Source organism: Schistocerca cancellata, chromosome 12 (assembly GCF_023864275.1).
Source record: "Schistocerca cancellata isolate TAMUIC-IGC-003103 chromosome 12, iqSchCanc2.1, whole genome shotgun sequence".
Taxonomy (NCBI): Eukaryota; Metazoa; Arthropoda; class Insecta; order Orthoptera; family Acrididae; genus Schistocerca; species Schistocerca cancellata.
The window spans coordinates 103,186,109-103,214,074 of NC_064637.1; the positions used below are offsets into that span (position 1 = coordinate 103,186,109).

Genomic DNA, 27,966 nt, shown 5'->3' on the forward strand with positions numbered 1-27,966 from the left:
CAGCAACTGTAAGTTTCAATGGAGAAATAACACAGCCAACTAGTTACAAATAATTGTTTAAACATTTATCTAGGTTTTGGCACCTCTAAGTATGTCTCCATTTGAATGAAACTTTCAAAGCCCTATAAAATAATACATAGAAAAATAAATTTGACATAAACATTAACCAAAATGAAAAATGTCATAACATAAAAAGATTACTTACTTTAATTTACATTGCAAGAAGACAATAGTCAAAATTTAGAACAGATATGCTCAAGTCAAAAATCAAAATTTGAAAACGTTCCAGCCTTTAGCACATACACCTTGCAAGGAACAACATCAGACTATGTGGCCCAGTGGCTGACATTGCTGCCACAAAACAAGACAGAAGTTGCAACACCTGTTGGATATGGACAGTGACATATGCCCATTTAAGACATTATATGTTTATGTTGTGCCATTAGCATAACCAAAGCATGAGGCCAGACGTGTTGATCCTAGTGATGGCTGCCTTTTGCAGAGCCAGCGCTATGTGGCTCTCTCCCATGACAATGAAGCAAACAACCTCTTTGTTCATGTCCCCAATAATATTGTATACAAAGAAGCTTTATAAGTCAAAAATAAATTTCATGTATATGATGTCTGAGGCACAGCTATAAATAAATACCCTGGAACTAAGGGTTCCTTAGCTAATCATGAATATTTTGTTAAATAAAATATTTCCAAGTGAAGTAACCATAATACCTGGTGATTCAAAAAGCAAGAGCAGATTTTAGTTTTTTTAGTACATAAAAACTACAAAACATGGAAACACATTGTGCATCTCATTCGATAGAGGAAGGTCCAAAGTTTTGTTATAGCTGCACTGTGCACTGTTGTTTTTGTGTAGCAACTTGGTGACTACACTGCAAGATAAATCATTTTGTATGTTGGGATTTGCATGAAGTCAATCCATTGTTTAAGTGCTACATGCATTACGTCTTCGATTTGGCAAGAAACTGCCTCTGGATGAGCACTTTTATGACTGAGATACAAAATTTTTGGAAATTGGTTGCTTATGCAAAGGGGAGAACACTGGTCATCCACACGTGGCTGATGAAAATGTTGAGCGTATCCATAGTGCCTTCACAAGGAGCCCTCGAAAGTCTACAAGATGGGCAGGCCAGGAATTTGGACTTCCTCAAACAACAATGTGGTGTATTCTAAAATGAGACCTGTGTATGAAGCCTTACAAGTTGTAGTTACTGTAGCAATTGTGTCCTGGCAACCGTAATAAAAGGTACGAATTATTCATTTCAGTTCTCCGAAGATTAGATGGATAGATCACATAACTAATGAGGAGGTATTGAATAGAATTGGGGAGAAGAGGACTTTGTGGCACAAATTGACTAGAAGAAGGAATTGGTTGGTAGGACATGTTCTGAGGAATCAAGGGATCACCAATTTAGTACTGGAGGGCAGAGTGGAGGGTAAAAATCGTAGAGGGAGACCAAGAGATGAATACACTAAGCAGATTCAGAAGGATGTAGGCTGCAGTAGGTACTGGTAGATGAAGAACCTTGCACAGGATAGAGTAGCATGGAGAGCTGCATCAAACCAGTCTCAGGACTGAAGACCACAACAACAACATGATATGGCAGAAACTTTTTCCAAATGGCTCAGCTTTTCAGTCACATTCCCATTTCATCTGCTGGCTAAAGTAAACTGCCATAATGCAAGAATATGGGGATCACAAAATCCTGGTATCGTCATCGAACCTGAAAGAGCCTCACCGAAACTGAATATGTTTTGTGCCGTTTCTGTTCACAAAGTTTTCGGACCTTTCCTTTTGCAGAGGAAACTGTGATAGGAATGTCATACATGGACATGCTGCAGAGTTGGTTGTTTCATCAACTTTACAAAGATTCCAATGATTTCATTTTTATGAACGATAGTGCCCTGCCTCATTTTCACCATGAGACACAGTGTATCTTAACAACACAATGTCACAACATTCGCTTAAAAGAGGTGGACAACAAGATCTTGTTCAATGCTTTTGGGCTCCCAGATCACCTGGCCTTACACCTTGCAAATTTTTTTCAGAGGGGGTACATAAAAGTCTTTGTTCCACCTATGTTCTTCAAGAGCTGAGAAATCAAATTGTTGAAGCCACAAATTCAGTAAACAGGGACCGGTTGATTTGTTGTGGAATGAAACTGACAACCATTTCTGTGTTTCTTGAGCCATGCAAGGTGCTCACATTAAGTGTATGGTATAGTATGTGTGCAAAAATAAAACTCTGAGCCTTCCTCTATCCACTGACATGCACAGTCTATTTTTATTTTTCATTGTTTGTCTGTAATAAACAACTAAAAATCACTGTGTATTGTCATCTGTAATTGGAAAATTATGCAGTGAATAATAAATTTTAATGAATTCCTGCTTGGCAAGAAATAGGGTATTTTGACTAACTGTTGTATATGTATTATAAACAGAAAGAAATCAGACAAAAAAAAAAATTGATGCCAAGGGTGGTACGAGAATAAGGAGGATACTCCCATCTTGCTGTGTTATGGTGTTTCCATATTTAGTCCTGACCCTGTGATCCTTATGTTCCTTCACATTTAGTTTTTTATCAAAACAAACAGTTAAGCACTTTGCAGCTGTTCAAAGTGACAACTGCCAATCTCATTTGTGTATTACAACTGTGCACGAAATTGTGCCCCACTCTCTCAAATACCCGTGTTGTCTTCTGTACAAGGCAGCTAACTAAGTTCCAATCAGTTCTCGAGTTTCTACTAGAGTTTCACACAGCAACAAATTCATGTAACCTCATAAGAAAGAATTTATAAAAGAGAGAGAGAGAGAGAGACATCTTGTGATTGCACTGGCCATGCAATACATTCTCTTCTTGTCTGAAATGTTTATTGTCCACATTTTATTTTCAAACAGGGCTACACTCCAGACAGATAGTTAAGAAAACACTTATTGACACTCAACTGTATATTTGATGTTAACAAATGCCTCTTTTTCATAAATGCTTCTCTTGCTATTGCCAGTCTGTGTTTTTTTATCATCTCTACTTCAGCCAAGTTCAGTTATTTTGCTGCACAAATAGCAACGTTTATGTACTACTTGTATGAGGAGAACATAGCAAGTGCTATTACCCGATTTCCCAAAAAATTCACTCAGTGGAAGAGGAGCCAAAATAAAGGAACACATGTCTCAGCTTATCCTTAGATACTCAACTGTCTCTGAGAAAACAACATCAAAGCATTTTATGTAATTTAGGTGTCTCTTAGCGTGCAGCAAGTCCTGGACAAATGGTGGCATAGTGGCTAGCATTGCAGCTTCTCACTTTTGTGTCCCCTGTTCAAAATCTGATTATTGTTTTTATTTTCTTTTTTTATTTTATCTACCAATGTCTGTGGAAGGTTGATACGTGAATATTTCTTATCCAGTTATAGGATATAAGGGTGTTACATCAATTGTAAAATTAATGCTGGGTTTCACAATAAGTGTCATACATTTATTATATAATATATGTGTGCACTATATTTTCAGGGGTTACAAACTTTTTAAATTCTCATGTTCGTATATTTCATTGTTATATCAATCCTTAATTCTTATATTTTATTCTTAGGAAGATTAGGTGCATTACCTTGGAATGATACCAATCATAAAAAACATTCAAAATATATAAATTCTGAATGCCACGAGTATCATGCAACGGCAGGTTTGCCACTGTGACATTTCCTTGTATGAATCTCACTCAGGAACAAAATGTTATTAACACTGCTGAAGATTTCACTTCTTGGTAATAATTTTGCAGCAAAATAACAAATCACTTTTCCAGAAACTGGTTGGTGCTTGCAATTCATTATGAATCAAGATGCACAGTGGGAATTTCACTGACAACAGTTTCAAATAATTTTCCATAATTTATTTTCATTCTTTTTATAAATTTGTTCACCAAACATACAGTTAGTAGACAAATAACAACAACATTATTTCAATATACATTGGAGAACATTTGTGTAGCAATCTTGTATGGACACGGATAGATAAATGAAAAACAAAAATACAAATAAAAGTAGTCGACTTTTGAAAACGGGCACAAAAGCGTGAAACCACGATGCTAGTAACTGGACCACTGCTTCAACTGAAGTACTTACTCACTAAAAGGTAGATAAAGTACCTCATAAACTTTGACCATCATTTTTACAGAAATGTTTGAATATCTATGGACAAACTGAGACACATGTTCTCTTATTTTGACCCTCCTTCCACTAAGTGAAGTTTCTGGAAAATCAGGTTATGGCACTTGCTGTGTTCTATTTGTTAATCTCATTTCCTAATCTAATTCCTTGAGTATCACCTGATTTAATTTGAATACATTGCATTACTATTGTTTTGCTTCTGTTGGTTTTCATCTTGTAACCTCTTTTCAAGGCACTATCCATTCCAGTTAACAGCTTTTCAAAGTCCTTTGCTATTTCTGACAGAATTACAATGTCATTGGCAAACTTCAAAGTTAATATTTCTCATCCTTAGACTTTAACTCCCTCTCAAAATATCTCCTTGGGTTCCTGTACTGCATGCTTCATGTGCAGATTGGATAACATTGAGAATAGGCTATAACTCTGTCTCGCACCCTTCTAAACACTTTTCCATCTAGGAACTTAATAGTGTAAATTTCCTCAGCAATACTGTGTGAATTCTAGAAAGTACTGCTTGTAACAGAACTACTCTGTCTACTTGGCTTACAGACATAGTGAAGGAAACTGCCCAGCTGCTAACAACAAGAACCATACTTTGCTGCTTAGCTTGAGGATTAATTAGCACCAGTTAGGAGAGCTATCGAGAAACGTGAAATGTGATCGATTAGTCTCAATACGTACAATGTACAGATCATTAGATCTACTGTACAGCAAACACATCAAGTGACATTTTTCTTCTAAAATGTTACGGAGTAAACTTTTCATAGAGCCAATATCCATGTTTAATTTTTCCTACCTTGTAGTTCATTGTATATTTATAGCCCCATGGACAGTGGTATCTGAGCATAAAGCTGTAAGTGGTGTGAAGGAAGTTTGAAGTTCTCCCTGTGATGAGTACCATACCTATGGATAAAACAGTGCTTTTGAGATTTATATTGATTATTGTATACAAAACCAAAATTTTTAAAAATGTATGGTGAAGGAACAGTTAGTATTTTTGCCTAAATAGTTGGTCGTTCTTGTGTCCATATGAGTGGCTCCATATAAAATAAGCATTGCAAAAGCAAGGATATTTAATTTGTTTGTCAAGGAGGCTATATGTATCTTCGAGTTTAGACTTTTGTTGAGGTTTATGACCAAGAATTTCACATGGCCTATTTCTGTCATCAATTGATTATTGTGAACTATTTTTATAGGTCACATTGATGATGATTTAGACAAACTACATTATCTGCATCTTTGTGACATTCAGTTTTTGTCGATTTTTATGATTCAAGTTTTCTTAGAACATTTTCTGCACTACTGGAATTTTTTCAGTAGTGTTTTTTCTACCAAGATGGAGGTGTCATTCATGAATGAGAGTGAACGAGTGTTAATATTTAATGGTAGACCATCTACATACAACAAGAACAGGCACAGATCCAGTATTGAACCCAGCTTTTTTTCCATTTAGAGTATTTGTTAATTCATTTTGATGTCAAAGTAACTCTCTGTTCCATGGATCATTTGCATGATAAATTGTGATGATGTAAAATGACTTATTTTATGTTCACATCACCCAATTTTCAGAGCGCTGCATAATAATTCTTTGAAATATATTGTTAAAAATTTGTTTTTTTGCTGTCTCTCTAATAATGATGTTGATTCTCCCTGATGTGTGTTAAGTAGACAGCTGTTCCCATATATAAGGAATAGGAGTGGACCCAAAATTGAATCCTGTGTGACTCTTGTTCATGCTTTCTCTCCAGTCACTAAAGTTGTCTCCCCTTATAGGTTTGTTGATTATTCAGCACAAAACTTTGCATGTTGTTATTGTTACTCTGCTAATTTTCGACTTTGTTTGTAATAAAGTCAGGAAACTGCAGTTTGAAAAGAATTTCTCCATCATCTGTGCAGGCTCGTGGAAACGGTGCGAGTGCGACGAGCGGGTTTCTGCCACCGGCAGAGCTACTCATCGTTCCTGAGCCGCTACCACATGCTATCTCCCCACACCTGGCCACACTGGGCGGGGACCCCCGTGGAGGGCGTCAGCTACCTCGTGCGCGATCTGCCTATTCCGAGCGGAGAGTTTGCTTTCGGACGAACGAAGATTTTTGTTCGTAGTCCCCGATCGGTAAGTGCGTGTTTTGCAGTTTTTGCACTGAAAAATGGAAAGTGGTCCTAACTGTTGTACTACTTCTTTTTGCAAGCAATGTGTTTCAAAGTGGGTATTGGCTTGTGATGTCATAGACAATCAACTGCATTTTTGTGCTTCTATTCCCTAAAGAATTCTTATTATCAGTCAAAATTCTGGTTTGATACAGCACTCCACACAAGTCTGTACTATGCAAATCTATTCATATTCTATAGGGCATCCATAATTAAAGTTCCAGTTTCAGAACAGTGTAGAAAGAGAACTACTGCTCAGAATGACATCTAACTTTAACAGCATGCACAGGATATGCCAAAAAAAATTATTCTTTCTAATAGATGGTGCTGTAAGTGTGTCAATGTAAATGAAGCTGGCTACAAATGACAGATGAATCACAATACAATGGCTATGATTTGAGTTGAAGTACCACATTGGATGGGAAAAATTGGTTTTTAATTGTACTGGATCCAAAAACCACATAAAAAGCAAAATTGCATCAGTTTTTAATTGTCCTATGGACAAAAACTGCATAAAAACAAAATGACATTGGATTCTAATTGTCATGAGACTGGCGCAATATATGTTCAGTATGCTGTCCACCTTTTTTTACAAGCCGACATTGATAAACAGCATGTTCTAAAAAAAAGATCAGAGTGTCTCGGGAGTCACGTTCAGAAAACATTGCACAATGTGTACCATTAATTCAGCTACATTCATGATTACAGCGCTGAATAGAACATCTTTCTGAATTAATATCAGCTGATTAGAATAGCCAGGCTGTAGCGAAATGACAGCTGATAATTCTAGCATTTCTGAAATACCTCTGCGCAGTGTGCAGAGAAATGCCATTTACCAGTGATGGTACAAGTAACAAGATCCATATGACTCATATCCTCAAAAACATTGTGTGCATATTTTCTTTTGCCCATATTCTGCAATTCTGCATATTTGACATGTTCTTGGAGATGGAAATGGGCTTCATCTGTCCACAGAATGTTCCAGGACCATTCAGAGTCCATTTTCAAGCAAACAGGAAATTCCACAGCAAATGTTTGTCTTGTTGGCAGGTCTGGAGGAAGTAACTATTCAACATGGATGATATTTTATGGATAGCAATCCAGGATGTTTTGTAGGATTTTATGCACCATGCTTGCAAGCATATCCAACGTTTGGACAATTCCCTGTGCAGGGCATGTGTGCTCACCAATGCTCAACCCACCCTGCAATGTTGTGACCACATCTTTGACAGACATCAAACTAACTACTTTCCTCCCTCTGTCACATTGCACTTCAAAAGAAGTCGTCTTTTCAAATTTTATAAGCGTTTTCTTCAGACCCTTAGCAGACATTGGGCCGATGCCTTTTTTCCTACCGTTGAGTGCACAGAACTTCTGCAGGGCTACTGCCATGCTGTTATCATTCTTGTAAAGGAGCTTTACCAGCAGTGTGCTATCCATTATGAAGAAAGTCATGTTGGGCGTTTTAGGTGTTAACTGAGGGAACAGCCGTGTACCATGTGGCTGTTGGTGTGCGTATTCTGGTGCTTACAGTGCTATCTGTTGGTCAGATTTTCATTAAATTTTTTTTCTATGGTATTTCCCTCTGCATCAATAAAATTCTGTTCAAATTTGATGTCATTCTGAGCAATGGTTCTCTTTCTACTTTGTTTTGAAACTGGAACTTAAATTGTTGACACCTTGTTTGTAACTACTGCACAGTGTCTTGTGCAGATCTCTTCATATCTGCGTACCTACTAAACACACTTGAACCTGCCTACTATATTCGAGCCTGGCCTCCTTCCACAGTTTCTCCATTCCCCTCCCAACTCACTTCCATCCATTACCAAATTAACTTTCCATCTAGCACAGGCTAAACTACTCACTAATCTTGAGTGTGAGCACTCACACCTGCTCACACTTTTGTTCACAAGCTGAACAGTTGTGGCACACGGTGGGGGGAAGTGAGAGAAATGCATATACACTGTGTGTCGTGACAACATGTCAGAAGCACTAACTGTGCAATAGGGAAGGACCAGTTTGGCAGTGGTGTATTCTAGTAGGAGAAGTGGTGAGTTGGCATTGTGACGTCTGTGCATTTCAATCCATAGTGTGAGGAAAGATGAGTTCACAAAATATTTGGTGTATCACAGAACACTGAATATTTTGAGAATGTGCAATGGCAAAGGAACTATATGTCTTATTATCACATCAAAGGTTACAAAAACAGAAAAGTTGAAGGCTCTGAGTATGTATAAGAGGTTTTAAAACTTAAAAGAAACTCTCTGAAGAGGAAGAAGAAGAGGAGGAAAAATCAAATGAGTGCACTTTTCAGATGAGCTACAAAATTGCACTACTTTTAGCAAAGCCCTTGTGTCCTTTCACATATGGTGATATAATAGAAGAATACTAGATAGTTACAGCTGAATATTTATGTCTACTTCAGGTTGAACAATTTCACTTGGTGCCATCATCAAACACGACAATTGTGCATTGCACATAGGTTATAGCTTACAAATGTCTAGAGCCAGCTTGCAAAATCTTTTGGGTTTGTTGCATATTCCTTAGCACTCTATGAAAGTGTAGATATCACAGGCACACAGCTGGACAGTTGAAGAAAGTGTAGAAAATGTAGAGTTGTCAAGGAATTTATTAGTTTATGTGTCTGCAGATGGAGTGTCATTCATGTTAGGAAATAAATCAGGATTCACAACACAACTAAAAGAAAAATGATACAGCTTCCAGTACTCAATTCACACTGTTTTCTGCAACTTGAAGTAATTTATCTGCAATGTGACAGGGAACATAGAGGCATTCTAGGTTTCTTCAAGAATTTCCTTCTGGATAAATTTCCTCATTTACTCACAGATTCTATATACCCTAAATGAACAAGAGTAATATGCCTGTTACATAAACTTAGAACATGATCAGTGAAGCCGGCCAGAGTGGCCGAGCGGTTCTAGGCGCTACAGTCTGGAACTGCATGACCGCTACAGTCGCAAGTTCGAATCGTGCCTCAGGCATGGACGTGTGTGATGTCCTTAGGTTAGTTAGGTTTAAGTAGTTCTAAGTTCTAGGGAACTGATGACCACAGCAGTTAAGTCCCATAGTGCTCAGAGCCATTTGAACCATTTAATCAGTGAAAACATGATGCTCAACTCCTATTATGCGTTTTTTATTGCCAGAAAATATACTTCATATGGCTTTGGGGCAGCTTCACTGGGCCAAAAAGAAGTATGGGGAGAGACAGGCACTATATGGAGGATGTGTAAGGGCCTTCCAGTGAAACTTGTGCAAAGTAGTTGAAGCAATAGGAATACTGTGTCCAGGAGACATGATGAAGTTTTTCTTTGATTGCAAGGGCCCACTGCTCAATGACTTTCTGGAACACAGCACCACAGTTAATGCACAACAGCACTTTGCAAAAATTGAAGCACGTTTTCAAGTCAAAACGAGCAGGAATGTTGATGAACGGCATCGTTCCATTGTAGGATAATGCCCATCCACATGTTGCCAATGTTTTTTTGACTGAGTTACAGAAGTTTTCCTGGTAATCCCTCAAACATACACCATACAGTCCCAGTCTCTCTCAGTACACTCTCCGTATTTTTGGAGCCATGAAAAAAGATATCCATGGGCTTCGATTTGCTTCGCACAAAAAGGTACACACCTGGGTACAATCATGGTGCTGTAGGCAACCACAAACATTTTTAATGAAGGCACTAAACATGTTGTCCCACAATGGAATGAAAGTATTAGCAGTTATGGTGATTACTTTTGATATAATAAACAGATTATTTACTTTATTTCAGTCTGTCTTGTTTCATTTCATTATGTATTCAGTTCACTACTTCAGTACATTGTCACATTTCTGTGTTGCATCATTATCCTTAGAAGATGCTGATTTAGGAGCGACCCCTCAGTTGCTCGATAGTGTTCAAAGAACACCTGCAGAAAAGGAAACTGTAATATACTCCACAGATGCACACCGATCATTGTGGAACAGTGGAAATATGCTGGATTCACTTTTGGGAGGAAGGCAGTTCAAATCCTCACCTGGCCATCTATAGACCGATCTATGAATGATGGCGGTTCATGCATCTCGAGACGAGGACTAGGATTGCATTGTTGACAGTGTATGTGTACAGTTACGGTACACATACACATGTTTTGCACATGATGGAAGTGTGTATCCCACAAATTATGTACCTCACTTGCTTGTGTACAATTTGTCGCTCGCCACACCATCAGCCATGACAACTCACAGCAAATGGAATAAAAATTTACTAAATAATTTGCTGTGATCACATATAATGCTCACACTGTATACAAAATTCACAGCAGGATGCTCAGAACACTATGAACAGCCATTGGCTCTCAGATATGTGCAGAGCAAGCCTAAACTTGACTGCCATCATTCACGACTCCAACTTTTGATTTAGGTGTGCCATGGTTTCTTTAACTTATTTAACATAAATATTGAGATGATTTGTTTAAAATGAATGCAGCCAAATTCCTTACTTCCCAAATTCTAGCATGTGCTCCATCTGTAGTGACTTCACTGACAACTCATTCATTCATTTGAGGGAATAGGATATAGTTGTAGGTAAACAACTAGAATTCTCTCAGATACAGATTTATTAGCACTTCACTTCTACACAGATACAAGTCCGGAGGCTAACTGCCGTTAGCGGCCAACATCCTCCCAAAGCCCTCTGCCCAAAGATAGCACACTTATACACTGAACAAATATCAATATTTATGGCGCTCTACGCCACATAGCCCCCCCCCCCTCCCCCCGCACAGTATTGAGTATGTCCCTGTGAATGGGGGGGGGGGGGAGATGAGAAGTTAGGAAGATAATGTACAGTTTTTCCACATCAGGCGGAAGCAGTCGACTGGTAGACCAGTGGGTGAAACCCGGTATGTCGACGGTAAAGTCAGCAAGCGACGCCAGCAGCTGAAGACGACATCCTGTCCTGGAGTGGAGGTGCAGCACTTCGTCAGCAGGCAGGCAGAGAATCACCTTTGCCAGAAGGCCTAACAAAGGCACGTAAATTGCCACACGCAGCACTTGTGCTCAATTTAAAATGGCGCACCACACGAGTTTCTGCGCTTCCTCCCTCAACCTTGTCACACCCGAGTACCACACACACCGTATCGCCATATACGACAACACATAATTTATGTATGTCATCAGGGTGTACATGTGTTGTGAATTCTTGGGTGGCACCTGTACGAGCAATGTTAGGGAAGTGTGGGAAAGCCATGGCAGGGGGAAGCATCTGCGAAGAGGGGGGTGGCAGGTGCACTGGACTGTGCAGGTGACAACCTCGGGCGATCAGCTGATGACGAGGGAGCGTGACCGAAGGCAACGAGAAGCCAGCGTGGATTGAACGGCGTGACAAAGAGCTGTCACACGAAGATGGTAACACAATGGTAGAATCCAAGTGGTTGGCAGTTCGACTGCGAGGGCTGTGAGAAGTGAAACCTCGAAAAGATCGGCCACTCGAATTAGATGGATGCGGAGAAGAAGCAGTGCTTGACAGAGGAGCACGCTGTGGAGAATCAATACCCAAATGTATGGTATGAGAAGATGGATGGCCGCTCGAAGCAGGAGTGAGAGAAATAGGGGCAGAATCAGGGAGGTTCACCTGAGGCTCAATGAAAGCTGGTTTCACTCGATTGAGTGAGACCGTGGTTACAGAGTCTTTTATGAGGAGATCCACGTTATTCTCGGAGCACTTGATGACCTTGTAAGGACCTGTGTAGGGCAACTGAAGTGGGGCTTTGACTGAGTCGTCTCTGAGAAGCACGTACTGACAAGAGTCTAGCGTGCGCGGTATGTACACACGCGGAGGTGTATGAGTAGCCGGAGGTGGCGGCTGAATTTTGCTGCAGTGCAAGCACAGTTGCTCGAGAAGTGAAGGGAGGGCCATGGAAGTGGGGTGGGAGTGACTAATTCTCCAGGCAAAACCAGAGGTTGTCCATACACCAACTCGGCTACGGAACCCTTGAGGTCTTCCTTGAAAGTAGCACGAAGGCCAAGAAGCACGAAGGACAGTGCTTCTGTCCATAGTGAGTCATGGCAACACAAGGCAGACTTTAAGGTGCGATGCCATCACTCGACCAGCCCATTGCTTTGGGGGTGGTATGCAGAAGTATGAATTTTGACAATACCACACATTTTACGTAAGTCGGAGAAAACTGAAGACTCGAATTGTCGTCCCTGGTCAGTGGTGAGGTAACAAGGTGAGCCAAATCTAGAGATCCACGAATCTAAGAATGCTCAACTTACTGTCTCAGAGGTAATGTTTGGAATAGGCACAGCCTCAGCCCACCGAGCCATCCTGTCAGTAGCTGTAAACAAGTAACGGAACCCTCGGAGGGGGGCAAAGGGCCTATGAGGTCCACATGAACGTGGTGAAACCGGCCTGGCGGTTGGGCAAAACAGCCAAGGGGTGGGGAAGTGTGCCTGGAAACTTTGTTCTGTTGACACAACATGCATGCCCTGGCCCAAGACTGACAGTCACGGCGCATGTCTCTCCAGACAAACCGTTCAGCTACCGGACGGGTGGAAGCTTTGACACCGGGGTGTGCTAATGTGTGTAGTTTGTCAAAGACCTGGCATTGAAGGGGCTTAGGAATGAATGGCCGCAACGTACCAGTCAATTCATCACACCACACTAAATCAGATATGCCAGGGAAAGTAGAGCGTACCGGTTGGAGAGAGGAACTGTGGTCCAAAATTAACTGCACGGTATCGGGGTCTGCCGATTGCAACCGAGGTAGGTCTGTTAAGTCAATTAAGGTTGTGACAGCACCAACGCATGAGAGAAAATCAGCAACCACATTGTCCGCTCCTCGGATGTAGCGAGTGTCATTTGTAAATTGCAAGATGTAATCGATGTGACAAAAGCGTCATGGGGGCGGATGAGCCGCAGGATTTTTTATAGCAGGAACCAATGGCTTGTAATCAGTGAGCTCATAGAAATCTTGTCCCTCGACATCAGTTCTGAAGTGTCTTATGGCCTCGTAAACTGCAAGTAATTCTCTGTCGAATGCTGAGTATTTCTTCTGCGTGTTGTTTAGCTTTTTTGAGAAAAACTGCAGGGGGGTCATGACATCATTGTATGTCTGACTCAGTACTGCACCGACAGCATTGTCACTAGTGTCAGTAGTGATAAACATTGTGGCGTCCGCACGTGGGTGAGCAATAGTGACAGCGGAGGCCAACAGCTGTTTGAGAGCATTAAATGCCTTGTCCGTGTCTGGTGTCCATGGGACCTGGCGGGTGCTAGAAGTTTGTGGCCAGTGAGAGCATCTGTGAGAGGAGCCTGCACTGCAGAAGCGGCTGGCAAATGTTTATGGTAATAATTAACAGTTCCAAGGAACCTGCATAATTCCCTATAGGTCTGGGGGTGTGGCATCTCGAGAACAGGCTTGATCTTATCCTGCGGTGGTGTCATACCGTCCGATGACACAACATAACTTAGGAATGTGACAGATGACTAGTGCAATTGAGTCTTTTTATTGTTCAGTTCAATACCAGCGGCTGCTAAAATATCTGTCATGACTTGAAGATGCTCCTCACTCTGTTCCAAAGTGGAAGCAAAAACCAACATGTCGTCCATGTATACGAAACAAAAGTCTAGATGGGATAAAGTTTAATTGATGAAATGCTGCCACATTTGGAGGGCATTTTTCAACCCAAATGGCATAAATTTGTATTGAAACAGCCAGAAGGGAGTGGTTATGGCAGTCTTTTCAATATCCTCCGGAGACATAGGAATATGATGAGATGCGTGCTTACAGTCCAAAACAGAGAAGTACTTTGCACCTGCGAGCACATGATTGAAGTCCGCAATGTGTGGGACCGGGTATTTATTAAAGATGGTGCGGGCATTTAAATACCTATAATCTCCGACCATATGCCAAGTACCGTCTTTCTTTTGGTCAGACAGGATAGGACTAGCCCAGCAACTGGAAGAAGGTTCAATTATTCCCTTTTGTAATAGATCATCTAATTGTTCTTTTGCAATTTTCATAAATTTTGGCTTGAGGCGGCGTGGGCGTTGCGATATGGGTGACCCATCAGTTGGACGTAACCAATGAACTGTGCCATTAGTGACTACTGCAATACATGGCGCGGCATGACAGTCAGATGTCCGTGAAGCGGAGCAGGCGGTGGCGGATGGGCAAAGCTGTGGCGCTGAGGGCACGGAAGTACAGGTGTGCCAACCGCTCGTAGGCTGTGTAAAGGCCGCATGTGTCTTAACATGGACGAGGTTGGTACACTGGTTCTTGGACAGCAGATGGCCGTAGTTCATTGCCATGAGCTTGGGAAGTTAATTCTCCATTCAGAACACAAGGATCATGAGCACTCGGGCATACACTGTCATTACAAGAGGGGGTGCTGACACAGTTTACAGAGTTCACAACATTGTCATTAACGTGCACTGGCACCGGAACACCAGATTGACACGGACTGACCTTGTCTGTAGCCGACGAGTCGTCTGCTTGTAGTGTCGTGAGGCGTTGTTGTGTGGAGGCCAACTCGTGGTGTATGTTGTGGAGATGCAGCAGCAATTCCATACGTTCCACCCGGAACTTCGAAGACTTGGCACACTCCACTAGCCACTTGTTTGTCCAAGATTGCAGCTCCAAAGATAAGTTTAAACACTTCTTAGCACAGCACACATGTTTGGTGTTAGCCGAACTGTCACTCGGCGTAGCAAAAGGAATATGTTTGTTTAGTGGGGAGTAAAACACAGTATTGTGCACAAAATCTAGTGACAACTGATAGTGCTTGAGGAAATCAATTCCGAGAATAGGTTCTTCAATTGTTGACACTAAAACCGTCCACTCCAGCTTGCACTCAGGCGAAAGTTTCACTGTATACAGAGTAGAACCCGAGCATTTTAGGGTAGACAAGTTCACTGCACGAAGTACTGTTTTGTGTGGTTGCACTTTATTGGTTGCTAGGTGAACCGGCAGCAAAGAGACATCTGCACCAGTGTCTACCAGAAAACGTACACCTGATTGTAAATCGCGAACATAGACTCGACCACACTTCCTGTTTTTGTCTGAAACGGAATGCAACGTTGGATGGTGCCCGTTGTTTACATCGCAGGAGGTGGCACCACAGCCTACCTGCGGTTGGAGTTTGAGTAAGAACACGGTGACTGGCATTTGCGAGCTTGCTCCCCGAATCTTGCGTGGAAGGAACAGTAAGGTTGGGCGGGCCTGTGAACCTGTGGGTAGTTTCTAGGTGACGGAGTATGTGACCCAAAGTCTTCCACAGAGGCCGATGCACTGTCTTTGCAGGGAGTTGAAGGTGCAGGCAGGGCGGCTAGTTTAACAAACTTGCTATTTGCAGCACCAGACAAGGGCGTGGTGTCAGAAAGCTTCTTAGTGCGGTCACGTCCAGAATGCAGTGCACGGAGCTCACGTTGCTTGGCGGAGTATGCCTGTTGGCGGCACGTAAACATTCATTTACTGGCCTATCTTCATACGCAGAGATTGCAGCCTGGACAGGCAAAGGCAGCTTTTCTGTCCAGATTTCTGCGAGCGTGTCATCAGGCATAACTTGCTCATCAATGAGAAGATGGATGCACCGCCACAGCTGGGACAGAGACCTATCGCCGAGACGCTCTTTGTAGATGAGCTGTCGCACATTTTCTCTCCTGGTTTTCGAGATGCTCTCCAGTATAGTCTGTTTCGCCACAGCATACTTCCCTGCTAGGGGGGGTGCTTTGACCAGATCGTAAATTAAATCAACACGGTCGTGAAGATGGTTCATGAGGCAGGCGAAGTGTGCGTCGTCATCCAAAGCACAGACATTGAATGTTTGCTCAACCAGGTTAAACCAGAACTCTGGGTGAGCGGGTTTGAAGTCTGGTTGATTCGGCAGATTCGGCACTGCAGTCACTGTAGCGGTGCACCTATTTCTTCAGACGGAACTAGAGCATGCAGAAGATAGCGAGTCCGAATTATTGGCGTCCCGTAGTGCGGGTATCGTGAAATTCACTTGACGCCGGGGGGTGGGTGGGGGGGTGGGGGGCGCGGCTGAGAAGCGATGGACGCTCGAACGGTGTGAGGATCGTAGTCAAAATGTGCATTCTCATTGATGTGATAGCTCAGAGAGAAGCCCCAAGTACTTAAGTACGCTGGTGAATGTCCGTTATGCACACTGTATTCACTTGACCATGATTGGTGGGGCTGGTTGTAGATGTCTGGGTAATTACTGTCCAGCACAGAATTGTTGACTTGATTAGAAGCAACACAAGGATACCACACATGTCCACTAGGATGCACACTCGGTGTGATATTTGCTGTTTGGCAAGCATTGAGCACCTGTTGACTAGCCGGCACGGAAAGATACACACGTGGCGGGAACTGATTCAAGTTTGAATTTACTACTGGATTTTCCAAAGTAGCAAAACTTCGCTCGACGCCACGAACTATATTGAATTGTGTGTTCGACACAGGAGCAGGAATGTTCTGAACAACACTGTGGAGAACACGTGGAAAGATCAAGGCTAACAAAGCCAGAGTCCGCGAGCGTTGGCGGTTGGAAGAAACTGGCGGCACTTGATGAATTCCACTGCATGTTTGGGCTGAAGGATTCCGAAGAGTCTTGCGGCATGTCCACTATGATGGCAGGAGTGCTGGAGAGATGTTGCTGAAATCCGGGTGGCGGTGAGTGCTGCAAGGGCATTGTCTGAAGCTGAACAATGGCCCTCACGATCGTGAAGAAACCTGACGCGGTAGGCGCGTAAATAACCTTCGGGCAGTAATTTGGATGCATATTACACAAAAAGCGGGGTCACCAGTGAGGGAAAAGGATATAGTTGTAGGTAAACAACTAGAATTCTCTCAGATACAGCTTTATTAGCACTTTGCTTCTACACAGATACAAGTCCTGAGGCTAACTGCTGTTAGCGGCCGACATCCTCCCTCAGCCCTCTCCCTAAAGATAGCACACTCATACACTGAACAAATATCGATATTTGTGGTGCTCTACGCCACACATTTATTCAATCATTCATTCATATACACTTGTGCTCTGTCAATTGCATTGTGAAGGAGAGCCTTTAGAGCATGGATCAAATCAAGTTATATATTAATAGGCAGAAGCAACTGCAACTGGCACTTCCAAAAAGTATACTAACAACAAATTATGACCAGTGCTTACACAAGGTACATAGGAAAGGAAGATAGGCCATGTCAGCATGAACGCTCTCATTGGTCAGCGAAATGTTACGTCATTGGGCAGCCAGCATGAGCACAGTCAGGCACCCACTAGCAGGAACTACGCACGATAAAACAGTTTTCCAGGTCTCTTATTTTCAAACAATTTTGAAGTTTTCATTCATGATTTGAAAGAATTAGCATCTGAAATATTCTAAAGGAAATGTGAAGCAATAACAGTACTGATGACAATGCTTGTCGGTATCCAAACATAGCAGTTGATTGTCGTCATTCACACTTATAAGGCTTAAGTGTGTGACTACAGAGAATATTTTACAGCTTTATGTGCTACTTTAGTTCAGACATATTTAGAGACAATGAGACAGATGATGAAACTTATTGTACAATGTTGATGTGGAAAGTTTAACTTGAAGTTACTGAAAATGATGCAGTCCAAAGATTTCTTTTCACTGAAGCCCACTTCATCACATTCCATTTAGCTCTTTTATTCAAGAATTTGATGCGGATAATAGATCTCATTCTTACATATAAATCAATTCTTTTCTTTTTGATTGTGAGAAATCTTGATTGTATTGGTGATGCTAATGATTCCATCATGCATTTGCAATGTGAAATATTTGCTCCATGAAAAGATGCAAAAATAATTTCAAACACAGATACTGTAGCAAACCACTCAGGTGATGAAGAAGTAAGCCCATTTATCAAAAGTACACTTAACTGGTAATTTTCTGTTGTAACTGCTGAAGAACTTCTTATGTTTTTACACTGAAAAGAGATGCACCATGTCACATTGCCAGTCTGTATTAGTTGGAAAATTCTGTTTTTTACCTCAGATGGTATGGGATTATTATGAAATGCAACAAGGCCAAATAGTCTAGAAAATAAATTTTCAAGATGCAGTCTGGTAGTAAGGCTGTCAGTTTGCCCAGCATTTTTCACATCTGTGAAAAATCCAAAAAGTGAATTTATTGACATAGTAAATCCTTTTTGAATGATTAATGGAAAATCTCATATAAAGATGTGAAACAAATACTAACAAAGAGATAGAGGGGCTGGACAGTACTTACCTCAGCTCAGTACAGCCGATAGATACACATAAAACAGAACCAAAAATTTACATTCCTAGCTTTCGGAACAAATGTTCCTTCATTGGGGAGGAGAGAGGGGAAAGAAAGGGAAGAAGGGAAAGGAGATTCAGTTACTCACAACCCAGGTTATGAAGCAACAGGGAAAGGAAAATAGGGAGGGTAGCAAGGATGGAGGCATAGTTGTCAGAGGGAAGCCAAAGAATATCTTTGGCTTCCCTCTGACAACCATGCCTCCATCCTTGCTACCCTCCCTATTTTCCCTATTAGATGTACCTTGAATTCAACACATTGAAAATGTTATTTACCAATTCGATGGAGCTTCCCTCACGATCTATACGGAGAACATATCTCACAGTTTGGGCAGTGTGACATGATAATAGATGTGCAGCCATTTTTACATTTTGAACATGCACATTCACTCACATTCATGTGAGCTTCCAATATTTGATATGTGATTGAAAGACTGATTGTAATAATGTAAGACTCCACTTTTTTATTGTTTGCTCAGGACTAAAAGTAACTTTGATTATTTGTGTTATATTTGATAATATTTTATACTAATGCATTCATTATTATTCAGGTAATAATCTCTAATTTTTGATGACTGCGTATTTCATTTGCGTTAGTGACAAAGTGTATTATCAGAGTAAAAACTGCCTTAATTGCTTTACCCAAAATGGAAAACAGTACTTTATTATCAGGATGACAGAGGCACCAGCCTCAATCATTGGACCAGAACAAAGATAATGTTTAATAAACAGTAATCACAGGTGTTGAAGGAATTATAAATTAATAGATGCAAGTGCCCACTCTGAATAGAGACATGTTAAGGTATATCACCCAGTAGAGTATGAACTTTAGTTACAATGGGGGAAGTCAGAGTTCTTTAACAAATTTATAACTGGTAGATCCCATGGGACTTGGTAGGTGGTTTATTAGCACATCTCTATGGGTGGGTGTCGGCAGAAATTTATCCATGATGTGGTGAGATACTAAAATTGCCATTTTTTATATACGTGATTCAGAGAGTTTAAAACATATCCTTCCCCAAAAACTAATATTTACAGAATGTTTACAAAACTATTTTACCTCTTATGATTCCTAATCATTCACTTAGTACTTTGAAGGTAGATTAGTTTAAAGCCTGACCAGTAAGCATATTTCAGTAGTGTATGCAAATATAAGTTTTTATATTATTAGCATGAGTATGGGTGCCACCTTTTAATTCAGTGATTACACCACTTTACACTTTTAGGGGATCTGAGGATTGGTGGTGTAAGTGAAGGGAAAGTGTAAACAAGGTGAAATCACTTTCAAAGGTACAAATGTTCTGGAAAAGCCAGACGAAGGTTTTGCAATGCATATTCATATATAACAGTGTGCTTAAGTCCTATTTCTAGTACTTACCTCAAATATCAAGTGAAAAGCTACTGCTGCTAATTCTACTATCTGCTGGTAAGTAAATGGTACTAGTAGTTGAAACATTGTGAGATAGCCCCCCCCCCCCCCCCCCCCTGCTTGCTCATTTCTCACATAATATACTGCAAACTATGGATGAAGGGCAACAGGCAGATGCCATACCTGTATTTCTAGAGTTCCGGAAGGCCCATTTCAGGCACTTAACAAAGGTATGGGCATATGGATTAATTTCACAGATATGTGAGTTGCTCGAAGACTTCTTAAGTAATAGAACCCAGTATGTTGTCCTCGATGGTGAGTGTTCATTAGAGACAAGGGTATCATCAGGAGTGCCACAGAGGAGTGTGACAGGACTGCTGTCACTCTCTATATACATAAATGATTTAAATGGACAGATAAAATAATCTACTCACCTAGTTGTGGCAGGAGAACAGACACACAAAAGAATTTAACTTTCACAAGTTTTCAGAGCCAGTGGCTCCTTCTTCTGGCGGAAGAGTTGAGGGGGAAGAAAGAGGGGTGAAGGAAAAGGACTGGGGAGTTTTAGGAAAAGGGGTACAGTTTAGAAAAGTCAGTCAGAACCTCAGGTCAGGGGAGACTTACCGGATGGGGTGAGAAGAGATTTGAAAATCTGACAGCTTAAAGGTGAAAGACAGGCTAATATGTAGGTCAGAGATTACTGTTAAAACATCATGCACAAGTTAATAAGAGTGAAAAGCTACGTGCATTGTATGTAACATAGGTGGAAGGGGGGACGGCAAAAAGGAGACAATTCAGAAAATGAAAGATGTAGAAAAGTGAAATGGATTGATGAAAGGAGTAGTTACTGTGAATAAATACACAGCTGTGATGTCACCTAAGAACTGTGCGTGAGGTGCAGCATATTTATGACACCTCCGAACCGTAAACCGACTTTAAGTTAAAATACACTGAAGCTAGGAGGCTTATCCTTTCCCAATCATCGTGAATTATATGCTGTTTGAACTATACATTCTGAAGAGAGCACTCTTATAGAGCCTGCACAAAATTTGAAAGATTCCTTTTACTTGATATTTTTCTTCAAGTCGAGTTGCTAGGTGTGGTGTAAACTGTAGAAAATACAAAATTTCAAAAGCGTAAAACCGAAGTGTTCAAGACATTGTGAATATACAAAATTTGACGGGATTGGGAAAAAAATGTGTAAATGACAGGAACATGCAAAATGTGGGAACATAAAATGGGATAATACTGTAGTTTTGAATCATAGCTAGAAAATGCTTCTGCCAGTACCCCATCTCCTAACTCTCAAACTTCATAGAAGTTCTTCTGCCTATCTTGCAGAACTAGCAGTCCTAGGAAGGAAGAATACTGTGAAGAGATGTCTTAGCACCAGCATGATGTATTGTTTCCAGAAAGAAATTTCCACTCTGCGGTGGAGTGTGCACTGATAGAAACTGCATGGCAGGTTAAAACTGACAGCCAGACTCGGACTCCATTTTTGGCCTTGTTCAGCAGCAGTAATACAATTTTCGAATAAAAAGGCAGTCTCTGTTGGAGGTATTTATTTTAAAATTGACCTGTTTTGTGCCACTGGCATATCTTCAGAATTTCTTAGATAGCATAAACAGCACTAGTCAGTTCAATGTTTACTTTTCGATTAGTGTGGTTATACTATCTAAGAAATTCTGAGTATGTGCCACTAGCATGAAATGCATCAATTTTAATAAATGCCTGCATCAGAGACTGCCTTTTTATTTGAAAATCATGCAGGATAACTTCTGGGAAGTGTGGAACGTAGGAGATGCCAGGAAGTTTCATATCAGTGAACACACCGCTGCAGAGTGAAAATTTCATTCTGCAGAAAATACTGTTGAATCATCAAAAACAACCCACAAATAATGGCACATTAATGCTTCTCAAAGTGGGGAAACATAGAATAAACTTAAAAATGGTTATTCAGCTTGGATGAACATCTGTTTGCATACAGAGCTTCACAGCTGATCTTTTTAATTGATTTATTGCTTTATTTTCATGACAGCTGTTTTTTAATGTAAACCAAAATGTGTTTTGTATGTTACATGTTGTGGGTTGATTGGTTGAAATGTAACTTACTGCCAATATCTAACTAGATGATTGTGGAAAGTCCATCAAAAAACTAGCCCCAGATTGGCCAGTCCTTGTCTCTTCATTCCTGGAGTGTACATCTTTTTGCCCTTGAAACTTCATACTTTCTATAACTTATCTACTAGTGCATAAAACTAATATTTTCTTTCTTCAGTTAATGCATTTGGCTCCGTAGATTAGGTATAGATCTACTCACCTGCAGTATAGCATAGATGGCTCTTCAGAGCCTACTACAATAGCTTTGTTGTGTGAAACTGATAAATGTATAAACAGCAAGCCAACATCAGCCTACTACACCCACATACAAATAGTAAACTAATGTTGTGATTCTGTTGTGCATTAAAGGGAGGGGGCTGCCTTATGAGAATTAAGGACATATGTCAAGCACGTATACTGCTGCCATATTTATGATGTGCTGGTATTTTCAAATGTTCCCTCTTGCCTCCCCTTGTAGACTCTATGCCCGCATGTGATGTGGCACAACTTGCAGCTGGGGGCACAGACAGAACATCAGCGATGTTTTTGCTGCTGCAACCAGGAATGCGGGACCTCATTCACATAGTCTCTGCTTTTGCTGGGAAACAATTTGCAAGAGGGGGAAATGTTCAATTCTGATTATTCTTTCAAAATCCCTGAAATTTTTGTGGTTCATACATTAGATCTTTGAGTATAAATTTGGACCTTCTATTTCACTATTTGCTGTTTGTGAGATTCAGTACATTTTTCTGGTGATGTTTCCCAGCATTGTAGTACTTTGTATCCATTTACTGCGAATGATAATGGAATAGTAATAAAATCAATAAGCATATATTCTGCTTCCAAAATACATTTGAAGCATGCAACAGCCATAGGAAAGGCTGATTAGTGTAGAGTCACAACACTGATGCTTAACTGAGGGTGATTGCATTGTTGAATTTTTTAGAAATATAAGTGTGGTATCTTTTGCATTTAGAATGCCCACTGGGCACTTGTCTGAGTAATAAATGTGGTTTTCTTCATTCATAACAACATTTTGGTTTAACTGATCAAACTTTGATCTTTACAAACTGGACCCTGCATTGATTATAACTGTACAGAACAAAAAATAAACTCAAATTGAAATTGAACTCGTGGTTTCCAATGCTGTAGCATTACCTACAAATTTTTTAACCACGAATATAAAGGGTGTAACAGGTATACGTGCAGACATTTCTGTTGGTGACTGAGGATGATGTACTGAGCAACATCAGTAATTATGTCATTTGCAGACTAATAATTATAGCTGTTACAAGTTGTATGTTTTTAGGCTGGGTAGTACCTCCAAGTACATGTGGCGAGAGCAAGCCATTAGTGCTTATTTTCCCCTGGGAAGCAGCTCAGGTATTGAAGGGTGGACATGTTGACACAAAATGGTTAGTCTATTCTGACAGGTGTAGTCCACTTAGTAGGGCAGTTACAATTGTGCAGAAAACATCAGGTTGTAAATTGTGTGGTGTGTGTGTGGCAAGACTGTTCGACACAGAGCCTTCAGTTAACAAGGCCTCCATTGTAAATAAATAGACAAAACACACACACACACACACGACCATGGTCTATGGCTGCTGAGGTCTGACTGTGAGCAACAGCACATGATGGGAGAAGCAACGAGGTTGTGTGGATAAGGAGGAGGCTGGGGTGGGCAGGGGGAGGGATAGTAGGGTAAGGGTGATGGGGTGGGGGGGGGGGGGGTGGTAAAGTGCTGCTTGTGTTGGGGCATACTGTAACAAGGTGGGGAGAGGGCACAGCAGCTGGGTGCAGTCAGTAGGTTAGACAGTGGGCAGGGGGAGGAGATGTGGAAAAGACCTTGGATGGCTAGGCTGTATGGAAGGACTTCTTGGTATGGAATGAGTGACAGTTGTAAAAGTGGTTGTATTGCTGGTGGTTGGTAGGTTTAATATGGGCAGAGGTACTGATGTAGCCATCTTTAAGGTGGAGGTCAGCATCAAGGGAGGTGGTTTGTTGGGTTGAGTGGGACCAGGTGAAGCAAATGGGGGAGAAGGTGTTGAGGTTCTGGAGGAATTTGAATAGGGTGTCCTCAGCCTCTATCTAGATCATGAAGGTGTCATCAGTGAATTTGAACCCAGTAAGGAGTTCAGGATTTTAGATGTTTAGGAGGGATTACTCTAGATGGTCTATGAATAGGTTGGCATAGGATGGTGCCATGCAGTTGCCGGTAGCTGTACCCAAGATTTGTTTGCAGGTGATGCCTTCAAAGGAGAAGTAATTGTGGGTGAGGATATAGTTGGTCATGATGACCAGGAAGGAGGCTGTAGATCAGGTGTTGAGAAAGGTGCAGTTCAATAATAGTAGGGCCATGGGTATTAGAGGTGTTAGTGTAAAGGAAGGTGGCATCAATAGTGATGAGCAGGGTACTGTGAGTTGTAGGAACAGTCGGTGGAGGAAATGATCGGTATCTTTTACGTAGGAGGGTAGGTTTCAGGTAATAGCCTGAAGGTGTTGGTCTATAGGACCAGAGATTCTCTCAGTGGGGGCACTCTAACCAGCCACAATGTGGCGTTCTGGGTGGTTGGGTTTATGGACGGAAAAATGTAGAAGGTAGGAGTGTGAGGAGTGATAGAGGTGAGGAGAGAGATAGGTTCTGGGGAAAGGTTCTGGGATGGGCATAAGGATTTGAGGAGACACTGGAGATTGTGATAGATCTCTGGAATGGGACCAATGTGGCAGGGTTTGTAGGTAGATGAATCTGACAGCTGGCCAAGTCCTTCTGCCAGGTAATCCTTACAGTTCAAAACGACAGTGGTGGAGCCTATGTTAGCAGGTAGGGTTAAAAAGGTCGGGATCAGTTTTTAGTTGGTGAGTGCAGTTCTTTTTGTGGGTGTAAGGTTAGTTTGCATGTTGAGGGATTTGGGGAATGATTGTGAGGCAAGGTTCGAGTTTAAGAAATTCTGGAAAGTTAACAGGGGATGATTTGGGGGCAGTGGGGTGGTTCACAGTTGGATGGAGGAGTGAACTGAGTCAGACAAGGTTCAGCATTGGTCTTCGGTTGAGCCTTTGTAGGGTTCATGGTGAAAAAGTGTTTCCACTGTAGGGACCAAGAGAAGGTCTTTAACAAGCCCTGTCTGACTGAATTTAGGAGTGCGCCAAAATCTGAGGCCTTTGGAATGGACTGTTACTTCTGTTTTGAGTTTGTTGAGGTTCTGGATCCTGTACAGTGGTGGTGGTGGTTGTGATGGGGTTCCTGAGGAAGGGGTAAATGTGGTAGATCAGCAAGGCAGAGTTTGTCAGCTTTGAGGGGATGTGGGAGAGATTTGGAGATTGTTGTCGAGACGGTGGATAGTGGTAGTCCAAGGTGTGACTAGGAAGTGAGCAGGATGGAGAGTTTTTTGAGATGGCATCATGCATGTTGCTCTAGTTGCAGGAGGGCAAAAGTGTCAGTGTGTGATATGGGATACAGGAATTTGGGATTTCATAGCAGGAGACTTTTACAGATGTAAAGGAGGTATTGCAAGGAAGTTTGGGCCTGATTGATATGGTTTTGCAGGACTATGTTGGTGAGGGTTAAGGAATGGTAGAACCTGAACAAATGGAGGTCATTGTGGAAGGAGGGATGGCAGCCAGAGATGGGTAATTTGATGATAAGTCTATTTGTGGGTATTCTATGGACCAAGTAACAATGCAAGAACAATATGTGGGACAAGGTTCTGGCTAGGAAATTTTCTGCATTTACACATATGGAAGGAGCAAGGATCCACGGTGGAGGATAAAATGCATAAAAATACTAAACAATGTAGAAATATGTTCAAAAAATTGCAAAAATGCACCCAAACATGTGGAAAAATCCCAAAAAGGATTAAATGAATGAATAATGGGGAAACAAGATGAAATCTGAGGGAGTAGGTCGATAGTGAAAGGTGAAAACCAACTGAATTTGGCTTGAAGGCACAATGAAATCAAAGAAAAAATAAATAAAAAGTTTGTAATATAGGTTGCAGGTCTGTGGGTGGATATGTGTGAAGAAAGGGGATGGCAGACATGACTAGATTAAGTGAAGTTGGTAGGAGTGAACTGGAATAGAGTGGAGAAGGAGTGGGGGGGGGGGGGGGGGTGAGGAGGTGTTGGTAGAATGAGATAAAAGTTGATATGGGACAGGAAAGTATGGGAAATAAGAAGTGAAAATACACAAGAATGGTTCAGTTTGAAGGTCTAGGATTAATAATATCAGCAGGACTAACGGGATTAATAATATGAGAGGGAGTAATGTGAGACATGAGCTGCTGCACCTACAGTCAGCACAGTCTTGTAGCTGTCTGTTGTGCGGCGGAGACGGTTGATACTGTGTGGTTCATAAGTAGAGTGTGGAGTGTGGTTTGTAAGGTAACAAGTGAAACACAGGAAAGAAGAGACAGAAGGATGGGCATTGAATATAGTAATGTGTTAGAAAAAGTAACAAAGGAAAACAGCACTGGGTTACCGGATGGAAGAAAAGCCGTTAGGCAAAATCAATCAGTGGAAAATCCAGGGTGGAATATGACAATATTGTGAAAAGGATAGTTGCTACTCACCAAATAGCAGATATGCTGAGTGACAGATAGCTCACAAAAAGACTATCTGGACGGAAGTTTTCGAGCAACAAGGCCTTCATCAGAAATAGACAAAAAACACACACACATATGTGAGCCCTCCTCCCCCTCCAAACAAACACACACACCTAAGTCACACAAACATGACCATAGTCTCTGGCTGCTGAGGCCACACTGTGGGCAGCACTGCATCATGGGAGAAGTGACTGGATGATGGGGGTAAGGAGGAGGCTGGGGTGACGAGGGTGAGGGATAGCAGGGTAGGGGTGGGAGATGGTAAAGTGCTGCTCATGGGAGTATACTGGGATGAGCTAGAGAGAGGATAAGGCAGCTAGGTGCAGTTGGATTGTTAGAAAGGGAAGGGGGGGGGGGAGGAGATCAAAATGGCTGTGGGTGGGTTGATGGAATAGAGGGCTGTGCATTGCTGGAATGAGAACAGGGAAGAGGCTGTATGGGTTAGGACAATGACCAAGGAAAGTGGCATTCCAACCATTTCCTCCACTGACCCTCCACAGTTCCTGTTCCCTTCCCACAGGGTGCCCTGCTCATCACTATTGATGCTACCTCCTTTTACACTAACATCCCTAATGCACATGGCCTTGCCGCTACTGAAAGCTACCTTTCCCAATGTCTGACCTGTACCTTGGTCTCCTAACTTCCATACTTCACAGAATTTCTCCTGTGAACCTTTTATGTTAGCAGAGGAGCCAACACCATGTTACGAGTGGAGGCCGAAATGCACGCGTTTTAGCTCACGCAGGCTGGCATGAGGAGGGAAGAACTATACTGACGTGAGGTCTGGAACATGGCAAGGAATGAGAATTTAGAAAGCGGACATAATTAGTTTGATACTTAACTTTAATCCATTAATGATGAACGTCACTCTTGGCAGTACATGATTCACAATATTATCTGTTCAGAATACATTCTTGAAGATAGTAATTATAGTAACTGAATATGGTGCCTTGCTAGGTTGTAGCAAATGATGTAGCTGAAGGCTATGCTAAACTGTCGTCTCTGCAAATGAGAGCATATGTAGACAGTGAACCATCACTAGCAAAGTCAGCTGTACAACTGGGGTGAGTGCTAGGAAGTCTCTCTAGACCTGCCGTGTGGCGGCGCTCGGTCTGCAATCACTGATAGTGGCGACACGCGGGTCCGACGTATACTAACGGACCGCGGCCAATTTAAAGGCTACCACCTAGCAAGTGTGGTGTCTTGTGGTGACACCACAGAACCTGTAAAGCTGTGAGAATGGATCATGAGTCGTGCTTG

At 41.6% G+C, this 27,966-nt stretch overlaps 1 protein-coding gene across 1 annotated transcript in view; it reads left to right on the plus strand.

Annotated features, from left to right (window-relative positions):
- Window positions 1-27,966, plus strand: part of LOC126109867 (unconventional myosin-Ib) — a 458,138-nt gene that overhangs the window by 327,452 nt on the left and 102,720 nt on the right. Inside the window, exon 16 of the mRNA XM_049914933.1 lies at window positions 6,078-6,294. Within this exon, the coding sequence (XP_049770890.1) occupies window positions 6,078-6,294 (217 nt within the window). The remainder of the gene's footprint in view (window positions 1-6,077; window positions 6,295-27,966) is intronic.